Below are 21,279 nucleotides of genomic sequence, written 5' to 3'. Positions count from 1 at the left end.
GAGATTTATTCTGGCCGCGGCGGGGGAGGGCGCGCAGCTGGGCTGCATTTTGGTCACTCCACCCGCGTGTTTCGGTCGCTTGGATTCCACCGGGCCCTGTACTCGGGACGTGGGAGTCTGGAGTGGGTGTGCCGCCTGAGAGGGTGAGCGCGGGGTGAGCGTGAGCCGCGGCGTGCGGCTGAGCGCGCGGCTGCTCGCGGGCGGCTGGGGCCCAGGGGCGTCCCGGGTCCCAGCGCCGTAGCCCGCGCTCTGCCCTGCGCTGGGTGACCCGGTCCACGCGGGCTGCAGCGGGAACAATAGTGACTCCTTAGACCCTGGGCTCCTGCCACGGGCTCTCCCGCCTTTCCCCCGCAACCAGAGAGGTCTCTTTTCGTATTTGGCTAATTTATGGCGAGAGGCTGGGGGGAGGGGGGGATGGCAGAGGCGGGGCCGCGTCTGGAGATGGGGGGCGAGGGGGTGGCAGTTATAAAGAAGTCTCCAGAGGCGGCGGCGCACGTGATGTCAGCTCTCGACGAAAATAGAGAGGGTTCGCCTGCAAATCCCCAGCTCCGGCGGGGCTCAATCTTGCAATCCCTCCGCGGCCGGCGCCGAGCCAGGGCGCAGCGGCCGCCTCCGCCTCCCCCGCGGGCTCAGACCCACACGCGGGCGCGCACGCTCGCACCCTCACACACACTCTTCGCCCTCCTCGGCGCCCACCCTCAGCCCCTCGCCCCTCGCCCCTCGCCGCGCCTGGGAGCCCCGCTGCAAGCACAGGTGTCCGCTCCGGCGGCGGCGCGCGGCCCCTGCGCACCCGCCCGCCCGCGGCCCGGGGGCGGCGCTCTTTCCGGGGAGCCACCTTCTGGGCCCACCGAGCGCCCCGGGCGCCGAGCGCTGCCCGCGCGGGCGGGAGGGAGAGCGGGAGGCGCGCGGAGGAGAGCGGGGGGCGGATTAGCCCCGCAGAGCCTCGCGCGCCGGTTGACGCGCTGAAGGGCTTACCCGGGAGGGGGGCGGAAGGGCGGGGAGAGGCTCCCCGTTAAATACCGCGCTCGGCCACACTCGCGCGCTCATCCCTGCGCCCCTCCGCTCCCTCGCCCGCCGCTGCCGGATCGTGCCGAAGAGGAGGGGGCGTTCCCCGCGCCATGGCATCCACGGAAGGGTGAGGGGGCTTATCTCTGTATCCACGGGAAAGCGGGGACCGCGGCCGCGGGGTTGTGGCCCCCTCCCCGGGAGGGGCACGGAGAGACGTCGGCACCCGGCTTCCGTGGCGGCGTCGGGGAGAGAGCTGGGGGTGGCAGGGTGGCGAGGGAATGGATTTTCTTTCGCCTAACGCTTTCTGGATGCGAGAGACGGAGGATTTTATTTTATTAAAAGGGTATGTTCGGGGGATGAAAAGTGTGACGGAAAAATCCCCTTGAGGTGACTTTTGAGATTGCAAAGCAACGAAAGCTTGGGCATGGCGTGAGCGGCAGGCGCGCCCGGGACGCCGCGCGGGCTGGAGGGGGGACCCGCGCGGATGAATGAGCGGGGCCGCGGGGCGGGGCGCGGGCCGGCGCGCGAGGCCTTGAATGTGCGTCCGCGGAGCCGGGACAGACGCCGGCCTGCTCTGATCGCTGCTTGACCCTGAAGGCGGAATCTCCCTGGCCAGCTCTGAGGGAGAGGGGAAGAGATTTGGGTGCTTCCCGGGAACAGGCGGGAAAAATCAGTGGTTTTGGGCAGGAGCAGGAGTCCCTAGACTCCAGCGGGGAAGCCTTGGCGTCTCATTCTGCCCGTGACTGTGGGGTCCTCTGCCGCCGTCAGGGGCTGCAGTTGGGTGGAAACTGTGCTCGGCGATAAATAAGAACAGCTGCCTTTAACCGGAGGGAGATGGGGCTGCAAGAGGCAGAAGGGTCCCTCCAGTAGTCAGATCTCAACGGAAGGGCCCAGAACAACGTCCCTGAACCGGTATCTCCCAGGAAACTTTTCCAGCCCAGGGGAGCCTGCGTGTGAATAGGAGGACCGTTTGGGGAGCTCAGCCCTTTGGTTAATTCACAAGATTGCCCTAGCCACTTGCAGGTGATCCCCTGATGGATCCATGTGATATGGAAAACAGATCGCCTGACTCTGGGCCCGTGGATGGGCACCAAGGATGCCATCTTTAATACATTTTACCAACTTTGCAGGCTTGTTTTGGGGGACTGGGTCTCTGAGTAGGAGTTAAGAACTGGACCCAAAGTCAGACCTCTAGACTCCAACCTCCAACAAAGGGAAACTATTTCTAAAACTGCCTCTGTGTGTTTAGGAGAACTCATCCCTTTTCTGTCCTTTGAAATCCTTCCGAAGGGGTCTGGCATCTTGTGGTAGCAGGATATTTCTTCTCTCTTTTCATCATCACTGTTCAGCAGTGTGGACCTTTTTTATTATTATTAAGATGCTCTGGGAAGACACTGCATATTAGAAGGGTGGTGCACTGTGCCAAAACAGATTTCTAGAATTCAATATTAAGAGCCCAAATGGCTCAACCTCAGTGCCTTCCCTGTTTAATTAAACAGCCTTTCATATTAGGAAAGATATTAAGGCATTGCTTGCTGCCTTCAGGGCCCTTCTAGATTTATTCCTGCTTGTAAAGGCCAGGTTGGAAAACATCTGTGAAAGAGATGGATGATGGTAATCTTTCAAATCCTACATCCAACTCACTGCTTATTTTGATGGCCAGATAGAGAAGGGAGAGGTTAAGACAGCAACAGAAGTCCCCAAATTAAGTGTGTTTATCTCACTTTTGTCCTAAAGGAGAGCTGCCAAATGATTTGACATTAAATATGGGGCAGAAGTGATTTTTGGTACTTTAAAAATGACTCACTTAATTAATGCCACATTTGTGCACTGTGGATAATGAAGAAAAGATTGGTCAGGACAACTTATTTATTTAGGAGATGAAGGAGCTGAGAAAATTTGAAAGGCTGGGAAACAAATATAGAAAGACCTATATAACCCATGATCATTTCAGAGCAGTTCCTGATGAGCTGGTCTTTCCTTTCTCCCATCTCTTCTTCCAGATGCATTTACTGAGTACTTGTTGGGTAGACCTCACATGCCAGGTTCTCCAAGGTGATACGAAGTCAATAAGGGTCTGGGAGTTGGCTTTTAGAAGGCTGGCTCCTGTTGAGGACTTTGATTAGGAAATTGTCCTTATGGTTTGGTGAGATTCCCTTGCTGCTTCTGATGTCTTTGGCTAATGCGCATTCTAGAGGGAAGTTCACTAAGCGTCCTCAGGTTGGTCTCCTTTTTAGCCTCTCTGCACTGTTGAAACTGTTTCCTTGAAACCTGCATTGCTGAGAAGGAAGCAAAAATAGCGATAGAGTTATATGCTTTCAATGTATGTATTTTCAGTTCAACTCTGTTTGCTCCAGAATGTTTGGGGAATGGGATAGATGGTAAACTGACCATTCTGGTTCCGTCATTTGGTGATACGGTGATAGTCAACAACATGTTGATTACCAATTTTTAAAGAATTTTTAGAAGCAATGGTGACATCTGATGTTTGTTTAGCATTCCACACTCAGAGCTCAGGCGTGTACCACATCGCATTTGATTCTTTCAATAACTGTGAAGTAGGGGGCCCAATGAAAATGGGCTCAAGAATAAATGATACAGACTGCAATGTTATCTTTCCAAGAAGATTCCAAGACTTGGCAGGCCTTTGGGGGTATCACCTGGAAATGTCAGTTGTCACTGAACAGTCTACTAGGCATGTTGGGTGCAGAAAAGTACGGGCCTTCTCTCAACCCTTTGGCATACACAGATTGCCTTTTAGAATATTCTTAATATCAGCCTGTGCACTTGGCCTTTGCAGAGCACACTCAGACATGGTGTGGTTATCTGAGGTTTCTCACTTAGAATTGGGATGCTTAGCATCCGGTTTCTATAAAAGTCAGCAATGGACTGGGATAGTTCCCATGCCCTGAGAGGTATTTTCTTGTAAAGCAAGGTCTAATTTGATAATTGAATTTTTTTCCCCCTGAGTCCTCTGACATGACTAGAATTACGGTTTTGGGTCCCTGACCCAAATTGGAAAGAGATTATAAGTAGTTGGTGGTAGACAGGCTAATGTCCATTACTGATTGAGTTATAGTGGAGCACCCAGATGCTGCAGAGGCAGGCACTTCAGAAATACGTTCTTGGCGTGGGAGCTGGCTAAGTCACCGTGTATATCAGGGACCCAAGGCTATCTGTCTTCTGATCAGCTCCCAGGAGCAAGGGGTCAGGGCAAAAGCTAACCACGAGGGTTTGAGTTTCAGTCTGCTTTAGAAAGCAAGTGAGACAGAAAACTGCTGACAAGGGAAAAACTCTGGCAAGGGAGACCTCTGGACTTATTATTTCAAGCAAACAAAAGCAAAACATAACGATTGCCTTCTCCCTCCTCCCCTCGGGAATGAATGAGGTGGAGGTCAGCTGGAGGAAGAGCCCGGGGAGTGGACTTATTGCAAAGGGAGTGCATGGCACAGGGTTTGGGGGCCCACCGGGGTTTGCATATTGCGTGCCTCAGGCTCGGCTCCAGTTCTCATTTTCAAGAATATAAAAATCACCCTCCTTGGGTGAAATAGCTATTAGTGGAACTAGGAGAAAACCATTTCATGTTGACTAAGGCTGCCTCTTGTGAGTGATTTAAAGCTTAATTCTCAAGAAGTAATTTCTAAATCCAAATGATGCTTGTAGAGTGGAAAAGCCGGGTTGTTCAAAACCAAAGACACTCTGTGCATCACTCTCAATGGCCACTTCTTCCCCTCTTTTATGCAACACGAGTAGGTGCTGTCTCCTTTGGTCAGAGCAAAGGGAATTGTCAGACAAGGAAATGTCATTAAGAGATGGCGCTTCAGCTGTAGGAACAAGCGATATTGAAGCAAAGTGTGAGATTTCTGGGTCAGTGTGCCATAAATCCCACAGATCCAGGATTGCAAAGCCTTCTCACAGTTTGAAGCCCAACACAGGTTGATTTCAGGGAAAATGTCCCCTCCCCCTCCTCCATGGCCGTATCACACAATACTCAGTGTCTGGGCTCCCCCCCCCCCCCCCGTTAAAGGCAAACAAAATTGTTTTCCATACTGATTTTGATCTCTCTGGGACTGGCTGGCCTCTCAGAATGAGCTGACTCTAATCCTTGTTTCAATCACCTGCTATAATATTTTAATCAAATAAGAGACTGATAATTTAAAATCTTGCAGCAATAGGTGGCAGAAGAATCATTCTGGAGATAACATTTTGGTTTGGTTTGCATTTTAAGAACTTGCCCTGGAAGTCTGCAAAATCTAACAAATGCCATTAGCTCTGCCTCGCTGGCAGTCTTCTTTCCCGCCCCCTTAACAGCTTGTTGGGGGCCAGCAGGACATTTCATAGCAAGGGTTTTAGAATCCAGATTAAGGCAAATCTCTTTATTTACCAGGATCCTGCACTTGCTCTCTCCTCCCTCTGCCGGCCCCCCACCCCTCAACCGCGCCAAGCGGCCAAGTCCTTGGAATGAATTAATTAAAGGAGTGTTTAAAAATATCTCACTGCTCCATCTCCACGTGCTCCATCATTGATTGGAGGCAGATGGGCCGCATGTTTGTCAGCAGGATGGGAAAGGACTAGCATCTCGTTAGAAATCTGTCTGGTTGGCTTCAAACAATGGCAGGAAAGACAATGGGCAGCTGTAAGAAAGGAGAGTGAAGAAAAGGGTAGATCCTTCACTAAAAAAAGAACACCTCTTCCGCTCAGGGCTTTGGTTTTCTAACGGTTGTTTTTCAACGGTGTTGATATTTATTTACTTAGCTTTCATTCTTATATTTATCAGATTTCTCACTTAGACGGCAGATAGGCCGGCCGGCCGCAGAACCGCCGTCTGGTGTTTTGGGGGACCTCGGCAGCTGCTTTGGATTATGGGCTCATTGAGCAAGGACGGTCCTTTAAAAATGGGATGAAGGGAACGAACTCCATTTTGGCGGCTGGACTCGATCTGTGTCAATCCTGGCTCCCTCTAGGATAGGATGGTACATGTTAAAGACCTTGAGCGATGTCCCTGGGGACAAGGAGGGTGACAGTTCTCCCCCACACCCCCACACCTCTGTGTAGAGGCTGCATTTAAATCGCCAAGAGTACTTTCTTCTGTTGGATTTGGTCAGGAGGGCCATCTGTCCCTCGCTGTTTGTCATCTGGCACAGGACTTTCTGTTCTGTGCCCCTGCCATCCCGGGTTCCCAGCCACTGTGCTGTCAGGATCGCAGAGCTGGCGGCAGAGTCAGAGGTGGGCCTGGGGCCTGTCTGCCTCCCAACCTTTGCTCTTCCCACAGCACTGAGCGTGGACGGCAGGTGGCCCACAGGCATATTGTTTTCGGCTCCCACAGGATTTTGAAAATGTTTAAATTCTAATTAAAATTATGATTGCTTATAATTAAAAATATTTCACCTAAAAAAATCCTGATTTTGGCTTCTGTCAAAAATTGGCAGATCTGATGACAAAGGACCTGCCCTTTTGTCTCGGTACTATTTATTAATTACAGCCCAGTGTTGTTTTAAACATTTTACAGGTGTTAATTTTTTTAATCCCCACAACAATATGATGCACAGGAGCTCTTAGTGTCTCCATTTTACAGGCATGGAAACTGAGGAACAGAAAGAGGAAGTAAGTTCCTCAAGATCTCGCTGGTAGTAAATGGCAAAGCCAGACCTTAAACCCAGGCAGCCTGGCTCTAGGCCCCTAACCACTTGGCCACACAGTTTAGTCCCATAGGGCTGAGCCTGAGTCGTGGCTGTCCTCTGAGACAGGGCATGTGCCTTTCAGGTTGGGGACAGTCTTTTCTGAGACCACTCGCTCATGTTACCTGCCTGACCCCTTACTTTTCTAATGCAGCTTGGGCTCCGTCCTCATGGTGTATGCCACTGCCTAGTAATTGTGGATCGGAGAAATTCTTCAAAATCCCATTTCTATGTCATGAAAGGCAATTCTAGCTACTTTTTCTTTTTAACCCCTTAACCACTACCTTTTGTTATTTCTTTCTCTTTGCTCTGGGTTATTCTTAATGCAGACTTCTCTCGTAATTATTGGTTTTCAGGATGCCAATGGCTCTGTCTTACCCAGATGCTGTGCTTTCAGACAGCCCAGGGCATGACCACATGGGTCTTGTCCTTTGGAATTTCAAGCCTTGGGCATGCACTTCTTAGTAGCAAATGCAGCTCAGCATTTAAGGGGCCCTGGAATTGATCCTTTCTTATGTGATTTTCAAGCGTGGCTGTGTAGGGTTGTGACAGCCATTTTCCTAAAACAGCTACTAGCCCTGCCCTTTTAGGAGCCGGACTGATGTTGTGGTTGGTTTTTTGTTTTTTTGTTTTTCAACACATGCAAACAGTGGTGGCTAGGGATGCCTTTCAGATTGATGAAATCTTTCCAATGCATTTCTGTGTATGTATTTTTAAGAGTGGCACAGTTTGCTGATCACCCAATAGGTGGCAGTATATGTCAGCCCTTTTTCCAGACCCACCAGTCTCCCTTTGACTCCCTTTGGAAATCCCAGGGACCCTTAGGGAATTCCAATTCCCACAGCATTCCATTCTCTTTTGATTAAAAAAAAAAGTATCTCCACCAAATATATTATTTGGTAATTATGAGACGATTGTCATGTATCCACAGTTTACAGAGATATCAACATATATAAATATAAATAGAACCATTCATTTTACCTTAATCCAAGTCTGTGTGACTGTACATATGTGATTTTATTAAATCCTTGGAAAACTTCTATGAAATATTATGCTCATTTGACAGATGTAGAAACTGAAGCTTTGAGAAATTTTGATTTTATGCTGTTATTGGGTGCCTTGTTTTTTATCATCTAATTCTACAGTGTTTCATACTATCCACATATTCTATTAATTCACTTTTCCTTAAAATTTCACAAGCTCTCCCTTTGTTTGTTTTTGCTCCAGTGGGTGTCTCTAATCACTTTGATCAAACCAAGCAAGATAGCCAAAAAGAGAGGATACAGAATGTAAGAGGCAATGCCCGAGGACAGCAGTAATTACAGAAAGAAGTCAACTTATCTTTAAGTGGAGATGTGATATTCGAAAGGAAATGCCACCATAAAAAAAATAAAAAAGTGAGACTAAGTTTGGGCAACTGAGAAGGATGGTCAGACCCTAGCTTGTAGACATTAAACCAAAGAATTTCAAATAGCAGCAGTTACAGTGCATGAAGGGAGATAAGGTAGAAGAAAACAGATAAAATGAGGAATCAGGCACATCCAAGGCTGCAAACCAAATTGTGTTTTCGTTTTATCTCAGTCTACTTAAAAGGACAGTTGTGATCTGATAACCAGCTTTGTTAGGAGAGAGAATGGAAGTCAGCATGAACAAAGCACAAGCAGATAAACTTGTCTAAGGGTAAAATGGATGGATATCCGCTGACAAGCTCATCTCAGACACTAAAATTCCCCTGAGGGATCAGTTCAGTTCTTACTTTTTATATTTAGATGCAACATATGGTCTAGAAAAAAGTGTCAAAAATAACTATGGGGCTAATTTCTAAGAATAGAATAGGGAGTAATGGAATTATAGACTGAATCTATTCCCCTAGTGTTTTTCTGGGATTCAAGGTCATCCATCAGCAGACGTTAGTAAAATCATCACAGAAGAGCAGCGCTGATGGGATCATTGATTTTTCGGTCATGATTAATTGCTACGATTTCCAATGAAGGCTCATCATTTGTAGGAGCTTATCTGTTAGTCTGAGCATATTCAAGTTTGGGTTCTTCTCGTGGCCTGGACACGCTGGCTTTGAGGCATTGCTGCTGGCTGGTCCTGGGAAACACTCTGAGATGGAAACTTGTGTGAAGTGAAGTTTATTGAGGGCAGCTCCCAGCATGAACCCCTGTGGAAGAGAGAAGGAAGCCAGGGTGGGCAGAGGGAGAAGCTGAAACAGTCATGGGAAACTACTGTACGGGGATGGCTCTTTGGGATGGTCCAGAATTGAGGCAAGAGGTCTGGCCTTTCTACAACTGCATCGACCAGCCTCTAGACGCAGGCTGTGCTCCGGCAGTGGGGGATGGCCCTGGGTGAGTAGAGAGCCAGGCTTTGGAGGGTGATAGAGTTGGTTCATGTCACTTATCAATACTCCCAGCAGCTGCAGGAATGAATGCCTCAGTCCTGAAGGTGGGGGGATGGGGGTCTGGGCAGCATGCCACAGCATCCATTATTGACTCCAAATTCAAATGTTTCAGATATAATAAAACAATGGGTATGACTGCTTTCAAGCTGAATATTCGTGCCTCCATAAAGCTATCACTTGCATAAAATGCTGTACCTTAAAAGAAGTGTGTGGTAGGGGGAAGAGGGTGGGGAGGGGGTGGATTCTGGTGGGCAAGGAGGGGGAAATGAGCAGGCATCAGCTTCCTCAGTGTTCGCTGTGACCCACACAGCCCCCAGGACAGAGGACAGAGGACCTTCTCTTCACTCCAGACCTACCAAAGACATCTGGTCCAGTGGGAGGATGGTTATCTGAGGTTGCTGCCTTAGAAAGGGAAGTCAGCTCGAACTAATGGAAGGGGCCACATGGAGCCCCAGATAGATATCCTGGGAAACAGAATATAGCTATTATTGCTTTTCCCCAGGATCGACAGCAGCTGTTTCTGTACTCCTACCAGTCATTTCCCATGGAGTCCTTTCCTTGGGAAAGGTGGGCAGTGAACTGGGTAACCCCTTTCTGCAATTTCCACCGGTGGTTTTGTTGATTCAAAAAGTCACGCATTCTGTCAACCTCTGGCCAAAGGTACTCATATGTTGACATTTCGCTGCTCTATTCCCTTGGTAGATATAGAGATATATTCAGAGGTGAAAGAACACTGTTGTATATAATCTGAGGCCTCGTAGATTATACCTGTGGGTGTTTCTCCTGATTTTCTCATAGTAGTTGACTCTGCTCTCTGAAACCAGGACATTGATTATCAATCTGTTTGTATTTTTATTAGCACAACAGCTTAATTCAAGAGGCTCAGCCAGAGAGCAATAGGAGGTAAAGCAACACGACATTGAAACGTGCTTTCCTCCCTTTTCTTACCTGCGTTGTAAATTACAAATCTGGTATTTACTACTGCAGGTAAGACACTGTCCGTGTTTCCAGTATTTGGGTAAAGACAACAGTGATCGTATTCAGTCTGTAATTACAAAATACATTTTGCACATAGACTCTATCAGCCAAATAAAGGGGTATGAAGGAGTCACTGTCCACTTTCAAAGAAATTACTTTTAACAAAAATTTATAACTTTTTGTCCTTTGAATCAGTGGTTATTTCAATGCCTAACAAATGGCATTATTGAAAAACTAAAACCAAAAAAAAATCTAAACTTCAAATATTACAGAATGGCATAAAATAAAGAAGTGAAAAAACTGCTCCCCACTGCTATCCTGTTCTCTAGAAAGGCTCATTTTTTTGGTTTATCCTCTGAGACATTTTTCTGTGCCCATGCAAACATCCTATTCTTAATATGCAACTTATACCAGCCTATACAGACAATTCTACAACTTGATTTTTACTTAATTCCTCTAGGTATATATGCACTTGTTATATGTATCTGATAATAGTTCACTGTATGGTTCTATAATAATCGATTTAACTAGCCCCTGACAGACAGGTTATCTCTAAGTCTCTTATTATAACAACATTGGGTGGAATATGAACTGGAGGAGTAGATGAGGCAGGGGTACTGAGACCAGTTATGATTTAGGGGACAGCAACGATCCAGGTGGAGGTAATAGCCTGACTTAGGGCATAGGGCTATATATGCATTACCAGATACCAAGGATATTTAGAAGGACTCCGTGATCAAATGCATGCAGTGGGTGAACAAGGGGGAGACATAAAGCTGTCTCTTGGCTTCTGGCTTGAGTGAATGGGTGGTAGCAGAGAATGCAAAAAAGGAATTCAAGGGCAAGATGGCAAGTTTGAAAGAGAAGGTAATGGATTTGGGTCAGCACACTGGGTTAGAATTTTGGAGTGGAGATGATCACTGAGCAGTTGGATACAGGAGAGGCTGGGCCTTTATGGAGTGGTATTTATGATCATAGAAGTAAATGAGCTCACTCAGCTCATGAAGCTAGAAAAAAAATTGGACTGAGGGAAGAAACCTGGGGAGCTCTGGTATCTATAGATGGGCAGAGGGAGTGATTCGGGGTGCACAGGATGCTGAGAGGCAAGGAGGGGAGTCGGGAGAAAGTGGGTACGCTGGAGTGGGTGACAGTGCCACATGCTGTAGACAAGTTAGATAATGTAAGTACTGAAAAGTGGTCATTGGGTTAATCCATTTCAAGGCCGTCACTGGCCTATGCCAGAGATGGGTAAGCAAAGTGGTGGCCACTTTGCCATGCTGGTGTGGGAGTGGCTAGAGAGAAAATGAATGTAAATTTGTTTTTCAAGAGTGTCTATCAAGGAGAGGATGGGCATTGGGAAGTAGATGCAGAGAACAGGATTACATTTTGGCTTCTTTGATTTAGTTTTTGGGTGGGTGTGCTGCAAGCATGTCCGTCCATGTGCTAGGGAAGGGTTTGATTAGTGATGGGGAGGTCCTGAGTACCCTTTCTGCAAGAAACTGATGAAACTGGTGAAAGAAAGAATTAGAACCATTGCTTGCTTTGGAGATTCCTGCAGGGCAGGGCAGGGCAGGGCAGGGCAGGGCAGGGCAGGGCAGGGCAGGGCAGGGCAGGGCAGGGCAGGGCGACTCTGTGAGTACTTGGCCAAAGCTACCCAGTCTTCCTGATCCCACAGCATAGGGAAGGACATCTCAGAACAGTGAGGGAGGAAAAGGTCACCTGTCTAGACAGCCAGATCCCTGCAGTCCATGAGCTCTGTAGAGTGACAGATGGGGCCACCAGCTCCTCCTTATTTCTGTAGCTTCGTTAGTCAGCTAGCTAGAGTTGGATAGGCTTTAGCAGGGGCTGCTATTTTTTTGATTGGGGGGGAGGGGCATGGAGACCTGCCTTCCACAAGCCTTTCTAAGTCCGAGCTATAATTCCTGTCTTTCTCCCCTTAAACCTTTGTTCGCACTCTTCATAGCTTGTGAAACTTCCTTGGAATCATTCTTGATTCCCCTTCTCTCAGCTCTGCATTCTCTTTGGATCACTTCTTGGGCATTTACGCGACACATGCACTGATAACTCCCGAGTGTATGTTTCAACCTCAGACCTTTTCTCTAAGCTCCAGATTTATATATCCTACCACCTAATTGCCATCTCTCTGTGTACAATGTACCGATGACAGCTGGAATTACCATGGGTACAATGGAATTCTTGCTATTTTTTTCTGTATATGCATCTCTACTCCCTCCTAAGTTTCCTCCATCTCAGTAAATGGCACTACCATCTGTCTAGAGATTCAATGCCAGAAATGTAGGTATTACCCCTGTGCTTTCTTTTCCATCAGCCCCAACCTCCAAGCTTTCTCACTTCTATCTCAAAATGTCCCTTGAGCCATGTGATTGTCATGGCCATCACGTCAGGGCAGACAACCGCCATTGCTCTATTGGAAGCCACACAATCTCCTGTCAGTTCCTCAGATACCCCATGGTATTGCCCACCTTAGGACCCATTCCCTTTGTTCCTACCCTCCACTTGCTGCCATTCTTCAGATGGCTGGCACCCTTCTATCCTCGAGCATCGTCTAGTTCTCAGCTTAAATGGCATTTCCCAGAGACCTCTTCTCTCATCCCTCCTCCAAAAGTAGGTCTCCTTAGTCCGCGCTCACCCCCCTTGCTTGCTTCCTTCGTGGCACCGGTTATAATTTTTAAATGTTTTACTTGTTCGCCTTCGTGTTGGTATTGGCCTCCCTCAGGAGTGTAAGTGCTCGGAGGCTGGCTGTCATCGCCTCCCCCGAGCACAAGCAGTTCCTGACTGAGTCCGCTCCCACCTTAGCTGCGGGACAAAGAGAAGGCTCTCAGGAGAGGTGACATTTGAGCTGGGCTTCTTCCAGGGACCTTGTCCCCGTGGCACTTTGTTCCGATCTCTCTTAGAGTGTTTCATTATAACAGAGTGTGCTGAGTGTTTTCTTGTCTGTCTGCTCGAGATCCTGGCATCTCTCTGAGGATCAGGACCACGTTCATTCCTTTGCGCCCCAACTTACTATCATCATCGCAGTGCCTGTTAGTGCAATTGAACTGTCTGCCTTAGGAAAGAGGCATCAAGGGCATAGAAAGGGCAGAGGGGATGGATTTAAGGGGGTGACAGGGCCGAAGTTGAGAATTCATGTCCTTTTGCTTGTTGGGACACAGTCTCTTTTTAAGGCTCTAGTGGTCAGTTGACCTTCCCTGCCCAGGAGTCAGTAACCAGGCTTTTGACTGCGAAGGGTTGGTGGGGTTCAGGTAGGTTACAAGAATAATTGGTTGGACAGCAGCCCATCTTGTGAAGCCAAAACTGTATTTGTTGTAGTCAGTCGTGTCCCAGTGCTGCTGTCTGGGAAAGATTACACACCCCTAGAGCTGCTGCTGTTTTTAAAAAAAAGGAAATTTAATCAGATGAGACTTTGAGCCCCCTCCCCACCCCCGTCTTTCCCGGGACTTCCTGCCCCCTCTCAGAATGATGTCTTTTACTCCGTTTCCATGTTCCTAGAGAAGGAAAGCGAGAAGAAGCTAGCGTGAATCTGATATTCAGACACCAAGAAGGATTTCTTGAGTCAAAGGTGATATTTAAATTTCACCAGTGAATAAAATCCAAGGCTCAACAGTTCAACTGCTTGTAAAACTGATTTAGAGAAAGAAAAGTGGCTGGAAGCTGACGTTAAATGGATGGTTTTTTAGCTTTTGAAGTCATTCTGAATGTTTAATCATCCCCAGTAGAGTTCTCTTCTCTGGCTTCCTATTGTGGTCAGAAAAAAAGAGCCATGCTTTAAAAAAAGAATGAGATCTTGCCTACCATTTGAAGCAACAGAGATGGCCCTAGAGGGTATTATGCTAAGTGAAATAAGTCAGATAGAGATGGACCTGTACCATATGACTTCACTTATATGTGGAATCTAAAACAGAAAATAAATGAATAAGCAAAACAGAAACAAACTCAGAGATACAGAGAACAAATTGATGGTTGCCAGGTGAGAGGGATGTGGGGGTTTGGGTGAAAAAAGTGAAGAGATTAAGAAATACAAATTGTTAGTTACAAAGTAGTCACAGGGACGTAAAGTACAGCTTAGGAAGACAGCCAATAATATTGTAATAACTACATGTGTAAGGCACATGCAAGACTTAATGGGGAATCACTTCATAAATTATATAAATGTTTAACCACCATGCTGTACACCTGAAACTAATAGAATATTGAATGTCAACTGTTATTGAAAAACAGAGAAAGAAAAAAGAGCCATGGGTCTAGAAATAATGTCTCATAGCTGGTATGTGTGTTTTTTGATAACCTAAATGAAAATGTTTGGAATTTCTAGATTTCCTGAGTGGAGTTCTTTTCTGGAGTTTTCTGGTAGCGGGACAAGTTGAGGGGTATTTGTTGTGTCCTGGTGGGACAAGAGAATAAAAACTGCCCAGTGTCTTCTTTCTTTACCCTCAGTGAGAACTCTGTGAGGGGCCAGTTTATGGGACCCCCTTCCTGAGCCTTACAGGAAGGTCGTCAGCCAAAACCACCCTCGCTGTCCTCCCACCAATGCTAGGGTCCTCCTAGATTCAGAGCCAGGGCATGCAAACTGCTGTGGTGGGGTTTTTGTGTGTTTTTTAGGTGAAAATAGAATCCAAGTAGAGATGCTGAGTTTTCATGTTTCATTTGACATAGTAGTTGGGAAAACCAAGCATACATGGATCTTGGTTTTACTTTATTTGCTTTCTGTCTCCCTGGGAAGGCTCACTATGGGTTCCCAGGAAAGTAAGCTCCAGTTCTCCATACACAGCCCACACCTAATTGTTCAGTAATCAGGAAGACCAAGCCAGTTTGTCCAGGAGGGGGCACTGTGCAACCTCGTGATGGCAGCTGCAGGCAATGGTGATTTTCCTGCTGCTCTGAAGTACAGCCAGAGTGCGAATTGTCTCTTTCCTGGGCCAGCAGCAGCTGTGGCGTTGGATTTTAAGAAGGGAAGCCCTACTATCTTGATTATTTACATTCCAAGTGACCTGGAGTTGTTAAATCAACCTGGGGACCAGAGAGCTTTCTGGGGCCCAGGGCTACTCCTGGGACAACTGGACTGAGGCGGAGGAGTTGACAGCGTAGCCATTTACCAGCGTGGTGCTGGCTCCTTGTGCTTGTCCTCCTGGCTTCTCCTTGAGAATCATCAGCGGGATTTGAACAAGACTTGCTGGTTCCAGAGCTCAGGTATGTTCAGCCTGGTTTTGCCTGGGTTATTGACAGACTTTTTATAGTGAAGGGGCAACCATGGGGAAGAAGAGAGGCCTTTGAAGAGGGGGGAAAAGTACTTGAGGGATGGAAAAGTACATTTTGAAAGGGTTGGAAAGGCCCCAGAATCAACAGTACAGGAATGGAAGCATGAAAACAGATAATCCTCTTTTCAAAGTGACTAAACAACTGCCCCAGAGGTCTAACCTGTCTTCCAACCCAGTCGGAAGCAGGCCACAAAACTAAAATAGACGTGAAAGTGCTGTGTGTGTGTCAGGCTCGCTCCCTCGGGAGGCGGCCGGAGGCGTCAGGGGCTTACTGACCCATGTGTCCATATGTTTGTCTAAAGAGGACTTTATCTCTTCACCTTTGAGCTAACAGCTGGGGCCACAGTGCGATGAAGGTGGTTCCATGTTTCCAGGAGCAGAAAGGACACTTTAGTGTCTACTGGGGCATTTTAAATTAACCTTTGAGTTTCTTATGTCCTATAGTCACAGGGAATTTGTTGAATAAATACGTGAAAGCAGTCAAAAAGCTCACTGCATGAGTTCTTTAGCACAGGAATTTCTGATTCCTCCTTCAAGAGAAGAATCTTAGGTTATTTGAGTGTAAATGTAGGAACACAGAGAAGCAGAACTGGCTTCAGGGCCCTGAGCTCAGAATGGTCCTGTCCTTGGTTTAACGCTCTGCAGTTGCCGTCTTGAAATTCTTAATAACAGGGGGCCTTGTGTTCTTGTTTTGCACTGGGCCCCACAAATTATGTGGCTAGTCCTTCAGGGAAGTCACACGTATGCAGGCCTGTATGAAATACTATTAATGATGACAGTGAACAGGATAAAGATGATAACCTTGAGAAGCTCTGATCCTTTGCAGTGCACGAGAATATTCCAATAATGAAATACTTCGCATGAAACAGCTTCTGGGAGCCAGTGTGGCACACTGGTTAAAAGAATGTGTTTTATATATAGAAAGACCAGAGCAAAATGTCTTGTTCCTTCAATTACTAGCAGTATAATTAACTTCAAGGAAATTAATTAGCCTCTCTGAGACTCAATTTATTTATCTATTAAATAGGGACAATATCCCCCACCTGATAGGGTTTTGGGAAAGATTAAGGCAGGACTGTGTGAGCCACTCAGCGTAGTGCCTGGGATATGGAGGACACCTTGTAATGATGACTGTCATTCCTCTTCTTGGAATAGCATGACTGTATTATGGTTAGCCAGCTGAACTTAGATTGGCTTATCCGTCAGTTTCCTGGCTGCAAATTAGGTTGCTAGCACTTGCTGCAGGTATGTTTGCTAATTCTTTCTTATAGAGCCACAGGTGATAAGATTAGAAAGTAGGTCCTGGACTTCTTTGATCTTATGAGTGGTGTATTTGCAGTAGCAAATATTTGTTAGAAGATATTTCTCCTATGTGCTTTTAACCCTGGAACTATTTTTACTCACTACATGTCGTACTTGAAATGGTGTTTTTTCCACTATGTCTCCAACCCTCTGACACCAGTGGGTGTCCTACAATTCAATTCAAATCTGACACTGTTGACCTGGAGTTAGTGTCAGATCACATAAGTTAAAGGCTCAGCCCCAGGAGACTGCCCCCACTTCGGATGCCAGTCATAAACCCAGGTAGTACTCTTGATTAACAGGCCATAAATCCAGCAGGTTCCCACAATTCCCTCCTCTGGTGTGAAAATTTACTAGACCGATTCATAGAAGTCAGGGAAACACTTTACTATTGTTTCCTACTTTATTATAAAGGGTAAAACTCAAGAACAGCCAAATGGAAGAGCTGTACAGGGCAAGGTATGGGGGAAGGAGCATGGTGCTTTCCCAAAACTCTGATGTGTGTTCATCAGCCCAGAAGAAGCATGATTGATTAAATCATCGGCCATTGGTTATTAACTTAGTTTTCAGCTCCTCTCCCCTCCCCAGAGGTTGAGGTGTGGGGCTGAAAGTTCCAACCTTCTAATCATGCCTTCGTCTTTCTGGTGACAGGCCCCATTTTGAAGCTACCAAGGGGCAGGTTTTACGATTCCCTCTGTGCTGAGCTACCCCATCAACTCCAACAATTAGTGGTTCAAGATTTCCAATACCTTAAACCACCTTAAAACATCTCAGTGGGTGTTTGATTAGTAATCTCATGGTATATGGCCAACAACATGTGACCAAATGTTTCAGTTTTATCAGGTGAGCTGGTATATTGGTGAAAGGAACCTATATGTGCCATAGAAAAGAATGCTTGTATCTTCCAAATAAAAAATAACAGGCAGCTGGGCACTAAAAGCTTTCTACATGTTTATTTTTAAGGGAAATCAAGTAGCTAGAGAGACTTCTGTTTTTCCCCCCTCTTTATAAAGTTGTTTTTCTTAAATTTTCATGAGACTCTGGTTTTTCAGGGATGTACCTATATGAGTTGTGGCAGGTGTAAGTCATGTTAAGGCACCATTTTGTAAGGATGGAGAGTTCATTTATAAAAAAAAATCTATTCATGCCCTAACCAGTTTTGCTCAGTGGTTAGAGTGTCGGCCTGAGGACTGAAGGGTCCCGGGTTAGATTCCGGTCAAGGGCATGTATCTCGGTCGCAGGCTCCATCCCCAGTCCCAGTTGGGGTGTGTGTGGGAGGCAACCAATCGATGTGTCTCTCTCACATAGATGTTTCTCTCTCTCTCCTTTCCACTCTCTTTGAAAAGCAATGGAAAAAAATATCCCTGGGTGAGGATTAATATATATATATATATATATATATATATATATATATATATATATATCTTCATTATATGTTAGAACCATACTGGTTAGATACAAACAAAATAACAAAAGCATAACACCTTTTATCTCACTAACCAGAAATAAATACCTTTAACATTGGTATAATGTAATTTCAGATTTATACGTATATACATATCAATACATTTTTAATAAAAATGAGAGCCTAACCTACCGATTATCCTGTAAACTAATTTTTCCCCATCAAATAATTTTTATAAAAGTTATTTTTTGACTTGGCAATGTGTTATGAACATCTGTCAATAAGTAAATTTATAATCTTGTTTAATGGCTATGGTTTTTATGTGGATATATCATAACTTTTAAAACCAATCTCCTATTGTCATGTATTTAGCTTGTTTCTAATTTTTCACTGTTATAAAAATCCTTGTATATACATGGATACAAACCTGTCTCACTCTTTCCTTAGAGCAGATTGTTAGAAATCACTGGGCCCAATGGTGCACGGATTCATCATTTTGACACACATCTCCCAATTTGCAGCCTCAGGGGGCAGGAGATTGGAAGGAATGGATGCAGTTATCTGTTTGAGTCTCCCTCGCTGCAGTGTCTGCTTGTTGCAGTGAAATGTCTTTCTCCTGTACTTGATTAAAAACATCTTCCTCCCTGTGTTGGCTCTTCAGATTTTATGGATCCTCTACAGCCCACATCAGTCTGTGTTGACATGGTCTCATCCTTCCATTTCAGGGCTTTTACACAAATTTAAGACATACTCATGATTTATCATCATTGCTCGGGAGTTCACACTGCTTTTCTAAGGGGGAGGTCTTCTGCATCAGTAAGAAGGTGGCTCCCCACTGTCCTCAGAGGCTGGCTTCTCCCTTTTCGCCTTTTTGCTGCAGATGGAAAGCACTCACTATCCCCTTATGTTGAGTAGGAATAAATTGTTCCATAACCTGCGCACCCGGGAAAAGGCATCCTGTACAGTGTCATTGTGCAAGGATTGCTTCTCACTTTCTGCAACTTCTTGTCTCAACGCCCAGCCCTACCCCCTACCCCAGCTCCTCCCTACCTCCACAGGTGGTCATTCTGATTGGATTTTCACCTAATCTATGAAGATTCATCTACATGACAATAAAAATGTAGATCATCCGGTTTGCCTTCATTATCTGGGTAGTCAAGCTCTAGGTGGGTGCTTTATTTAGTTTCCTTAGGAGATGTCTGTCAGGGGCTAAATATCTGTGGATGGCCAGCTCTTGACTTCCTTAAGGATGAAGGTGAACTGCACAGGGAGGACAGCGATTTGGGGATTTGGGGAGTAGAGGGAAGAGCAACAGGAGCAAGAAGGCCTTGCTAAGGGTCGGTGTGGATGGGGTTGCTCTTTCCAGGCCAGTAGGAACAGATGGCACTGAAAATTTTTTACTTTGTAAGCAATTTGCAGGCTGATGCAAATCAACTCTTCCAGATGAAGTCTCTCCTCCATCTGGGCAGTGACCAGCCATGGGCAGGCTCTGCAGGGCTAGGGAGGTGTCCATCCTCCCCATTCGGGGGCCTCTGAATGGACTCTCTAAAATGTAAGACAGTCTCATGTCCGGTGGTTCACAGCCCCTCGGAGCTGAGTAGGATGTTAAGCCTTCTGTGCTTAGGGTGAGTCTGCTTTTCTTTAGCTCTCTTAAGATTAGGTGACTCACGTCACCCCTTGGAGACAGTCAAGCAATTGCTTTTTATTGCCTGACAAACTGTGGCCCCCAAGTCTGTTGCAGCACGTTTTACCTGAAGCACTGTGGAGCTGCTGCGGGCTTGAGATCCATTGGGTCACTGCTCACCATGGGTAGCCCTTCGAGTCGGCTGTGTTTCCTTGGCCAAACTCAGACCATGCTTTTGTTCTGTCCCCTTCAAAAGTGAGAGTCATCAGCGTGTGTGAAAGTTGGAAATGCATTCTGACTAGGCTTCTACGTCATGCTGAGGATAAGCAGCTGTTTCTGCTTGTTGTCACCGTGGACTCAGAATGTTCCAGACCGTTTGGCCCAGCCCCTCATTAGCCGGAGGCCCACGGGCCAAGCAGGTTGAGAGACCAGGGCTTCAGCTCTTGTTCAGCCCTTGGCTTCAGGACCAGAAGGCCACCCACTGGATGTCACAACACGCCCTGTGAGCTTAGCGGCCCGGAGAAGGGAGACCGTGAGGTCCTTCCACGAAATGCCAAACTGTGGCACAGGCACATTCTGAGCTTGCTTCTTCCTGCCCAGTGTGTGAGCTTCAGAAGACGTCGCCTGCTTTACTCGGGCTCTTCCCTTCACCTCCAGCCTCCACTGCTGGATGCTGGCTCCTCTGGAGTCCCTGGGACTGTCCCTGGGCGATGCCACTGCCTCCAGCGCCCTCCGTGGAGGGGTGAGGTGGGGAGGGCCAGACCTCCCTCGGCTCCCCTGCCCCTTACTTCCCAGGGCCTCTCACACATGAGGGGGCTGCGAATATTCCATTCTAATCAAAGATACGGGAATAACTAGAGGGGTTAATGACTTAAAAAAGAGAGAAGCCTAAAAATTACTATTCTCAGAGCTTCTGAGAGAAAATTCCTAAACTTTTGACAGAGGTCTCCCGAGAGGTTGGCTCATTTGTGATGCCGGCTGGGGGAAGGAGCTCCTTGTTAGTCTCCCCCCGGAGATCCCCCGCTCCCGGTTGGAGACCCCCCTGGGTATTGTGCTTGGATCCCGCAGCCCTCCCCGCTCTGGGAAAGCTGTCATTGTTCACTGTGGGGTCTGAAGTCGGAGTTAATCGCTGTAGATGGCACAGCCAGAGCATGGGCGGGGGGGATGCTCTCCACCCCGGTGAGGTCTCACCGGCTCCTGGGCCTCTGGGGGCCTCTGAGTGACTACAGGGCACAGCCGACACTTATCACAGGGGAGGTAGGGGGTCGGGGACACACAAGATCCTGAGACAACAGTGGTCCTTGGGGCTATTTCACCCTCCATACCTACCTACCAGCCAAGGCGGGAAGTGGCTGTCTCAGAGGCAATGTCGCCTGCGGCCGTATGGCCACCCCTCCCACAGAGAGCAAATTTAGCTCTCCTGGGCATTGTCCTTCCTCCTCTCCCCGCTTCCACAGTACGCCCAGTGGCTTAAGGACACCACGGAAATGGGACTCAGTACTGTGCCTGCCCACGCCCGGGCCGCCTGGCCCTGATCACCCCCACTAACTAGATCAGAATCTTCAGGTTTGGGTTTCCTGGAATGCTGTCCCTCTCTCGGCTGT

General features: G+C 47.1%; 1 protein-coding gene across 4 annotated transcripts in view; it reads left to right on the top strand.

Annotated features, from left to right (window-relative positions):
* Positions 1–21,279, top strand: part of SLC1A2 (solute carrier family 1 member 2) — a gene marked incomplete at its 3' end in the record, with an annotated part of 120,756 nt that continues 99,477 nt past the window's right edge. Inside the window, exon 1 of one of the 4 annotated variants that reach the window (XM_081152986.1) lies at positions 1–143. Coding sequence is in view for 1 of the 4 variants with exons in the window: in XM_081152985.1 (XP_081009111.1) it covers positions 1,119–1,135 (17 nt within the window). The other 3 variants (XM_081152989.1, XM_081152985.1, XM_081152988.1) reach the window with 3 other exon arrangements.

Source organism: Miniopterus schreibersii, assembly GCF_964146895.1.
Source record: "Miniopterus schreibersii genome assembly, chromosome: 12".
Classification (NCBI taxonomy): Eukaryota; Metazoa; Chordata; class Mammalia; order Chiroptera; family Miniopteridae; genus Miniopterus; species Miniopterus schreibersii.
This window is presented reverse-complemented; position numbering and strand designations above follow the sequence as displayed.